This window comes from Myotis davidii, unplaced genomic scaffold (assembly GCF_000327345.1).
Source record: "Myotis davidii unplaced genomic scaffold, ASM32734v1 scaffold409, whole genome shotgun sequence".
Classification (NCBI taxonomy): Eukaryota; Metazoa; Chordata; class Mammalia; order Chiroptera; family Vespertilionidae; genus Myotis; species Myotis davidii.
Window position 1 is genome coordinate 465,390 of NW_006374611.1, and position 2,994 is coordinate 468,383.

The 2,994-nt window shown below is 43.4% G+C and overlaps 1 protein-coding gene across 1 annotated transcript in view; it reads right to left on the reverse strand.

Annotated features, from left to right (window-relative positions):
- Positions 1–2,994, reverse strand: part of FKBP3 (FK506 binding protein 3) — a 20,393-nt gene that overhangs the window by 16,413 nt on the left and 986 nt on the right. Inside the window, exon 2 of the mRNA XM_015557358.1 lies at positions 418–519. Within this exon, the coding sequence (XP_015412844.1) occupies positions 418–519 (102 nt within the window). The remainder of the gene's footprint in view (positions 1–417; positions 520–2,994) is intronic.

Here is a 2,994-nt window from a genome sequence, read left to right on the forward strand (position 1 = left end):
AGCCTGTAGGCCTATAGCCACCGGGGTCCCAGAATGCCCCCAGCCACTCTGGGCCTACGTGCGCAGGCGCCAAGCAGCCGGAGGTGGGGCAGGAACGTCCCCTGCAGTGAGCGAGCCGACAACAGTCCCCCACAGTGAGCGAGCAGACAGCAGGGCCCTGCTTGCCCCTGGCCATGGCAGCAAGGGGCAAGCAATCCCCCGCAGGGCCCCCACAGAGAGCAGACACCAGGGCCTGCAGTGGCATCAAGCAGGCAGGTCTGCAGAAAGCAGAGAACCATGGGGAGCAGGCCTAAACTGTCAGTAGGACATCCCCTGAGGGCTCCCAGATTGGTGAGGGTGCAGGTCAGGCTGAGGGACCCCCGCCCCCGTGCATGAATTTCGTGCACCGGGTCCCTAGTAAAAAACAGTAACACTCACCTTACTTTCAAAAAGATGGTTATAGGCTGTAACCAAATGGTCCTTATTAGCTGTCTTGGCCACATTTTTAATGTTTCCTAATAACTTATGTTCTGCAAGAAACTATAAAGAAAATAGCTGGTTAGTCAAAACAATTTTCCTCACATAAGGGTCTAAAATTACAAAATGATCTTTATATTAGTCATTGTTTTCAATAGTACTACTAATGATGGAAAAAATGAAATATTGTATTTTATACCCTACTTCATAACAAAAAAATTTAAAGATTGATAAAAACATAGAGTACTTGTAAGATTTACATGCCTAGACTGTAATATTATACTGTGAGTGCTGTATCAGAGCCCACAGAAAAGCACATTTATACAGCAAGCACACTTTGGTAACTGAGCAAAGATGCTCCTAGCACAATGGGGGACTCCAGCCATATTAGGCACAGCTATCTCGCAATATTTGTCACCCATTCTTGGAAGGCTGAGCAGCACTCCTACACAATATCGGATATACAGTGGTTATATGTATGGGCTGTGGAGTTAGACCATCGCGGTTAAAATCCTAGCTGGTTTTAGACAAGGGATTAAACTTTACTAAAGATTCAGTTTCTATATCATAGTGGCAGATTAGTCACAGCATGTATGTCAGAGGGTTGTTGTGAGGATAATCCACAATAGAATTACCTTTCTCTCAAATATAAGACTAAATTGGTAAATGGACACCAAAATACTATTGAAATATCATCAAAATTATTTAACTTCAATTTAAAATCATGTAACATGGGGACTTTAATGCTTCCTTTACTGTCTTGTGGTCCTTGCGTGATTCCTCATTTTCTTTTTGTTGTTCTCTGACTCTTTGAACCTTCTGATAAAGCAATTTTTCTAATACTATTCTATGGTATTTTTTTCTCTGCCACTCCTAGAGAAATGTCCTAAATGATAAAGGCTGATGGGGAAAGGCTACTTTAATTAAACAGAATAATCACTTGATTCAGCACTCTTGTGATTTCTTTTTTTTTTTATAAATATACTTTATTGATTTTTTACAGAGAGGAAGGGAGAGGGATATAGAGTTAGAAACATTGATGAGAGAGAAGCATCGATCAGCTCCCTCCTACACACCCCCCACTGGGGATGTGCCTGCAAACAAGGTACATGCCCTTGACGGGAACTGAACCTGGGACCCTTGAGTCTGCAGGCTGACGCTCTATCCACTGAGCCAAAGCGATCAGGGCTCTTGTGATTTCTTTAGAAAATGTTCCAAATATCCAACATATAAATATCTCCTTGATATCTTATGATCAATAAACTGATGAATATCAAGTATAGGTTTAAGTATGTGCGTGAACAGTGGAGAATATGCACTTAAAAGACGTTATAGTCCTAACCGGTTTGGCTCAGTGAATAGAGCGGCGGCCTACGGACTGAGAGGGCCCGGGGTCAATTCCGGTCAAGGGCATGTACCTTGGTTGTGGGCACATACCCAGTGGGGGGTGTGCAGGAGGCAGCTGGTCGATGTTTCTCTCCCATCCATGTTTCTAACTCTCTATCCCTCTCCCTTCCTCTCTGTAAAAAATCAATAAAATATATTTTTTAAGAAAGGTGGTTATAAAAATATCTCCAAGTCTCTTGAAATTAGCCAGTTTTACATTAGATACCACATTGGGATGATGTGTTTACAAGAATTTGATGGAGCATAGTATTGAGGGATAACATGTTACTAAACGATATGCCGACTCTATTCTAGTTGAAATATGAATTGGTTTAAAATAATTCCACTAAAATGGTAAAACGGTATCCCTGGACCACGGTCTTTCTGTTTCATCCTTGTAGCCCCAAACACAGAGCACAGCTCTTGCTGTAGATGTACCAATATTTACTGATGTCAGGATGCTTGTTCAGGAGCATGGAGATGGAAGTTGGAGAATCATCTTACTCCCCTCGGAGTGAAAATCTACAATCTTCCTAAAAACCCAGAAACAGTATTTCTAAATGCTAGCTTAGAAGGGCGTAGGAAAATTGTAGAGAAACCAGATAGAGACTGCTGCTTCTATCTGATAGGGAGCGATGCCGCAGGCATAACCAACTGGACAGTCGTTCAACAATTCAAGATGTAGGAATGGTCTTAATTTCTGAAGGAAAAAAGTCTGAAGAAATTACTTGTGACCAGACATGGTTAAGATGGAGACTAAGCTGAAAAAACGCAGGGCGTACCCTGTGAAGAATGAGAAACAGACTTCTTGGCTTGTTTATAACAACGGGAGGCCGCTGTACATGAATTGCACATATAAATCCACAGTGTAAAGATGAAAAGGTCATGTAGAGAGTTCGTGTGCTTAAAAGTTAAAAGCGAAAGCTACTATTTTTTTTTAAAAAAAAAAATCACATGCATTAGTGTTCAGTATTAGGAACTGATGAGAAAAGCAAGTCGCACACATGGTTCCCACCGAAATCCCATCCGTCCCAGGTCCCTAACGGCCCGCTCCCCCTAGAGGTCTCACCCCCGCCCCGCTCCCGCCCCTGCCCGCGCGGCGCCCACGTCCCTCGGTTCCCTCGTGCACGGCCTCCGCCCTCATGCCAGGGC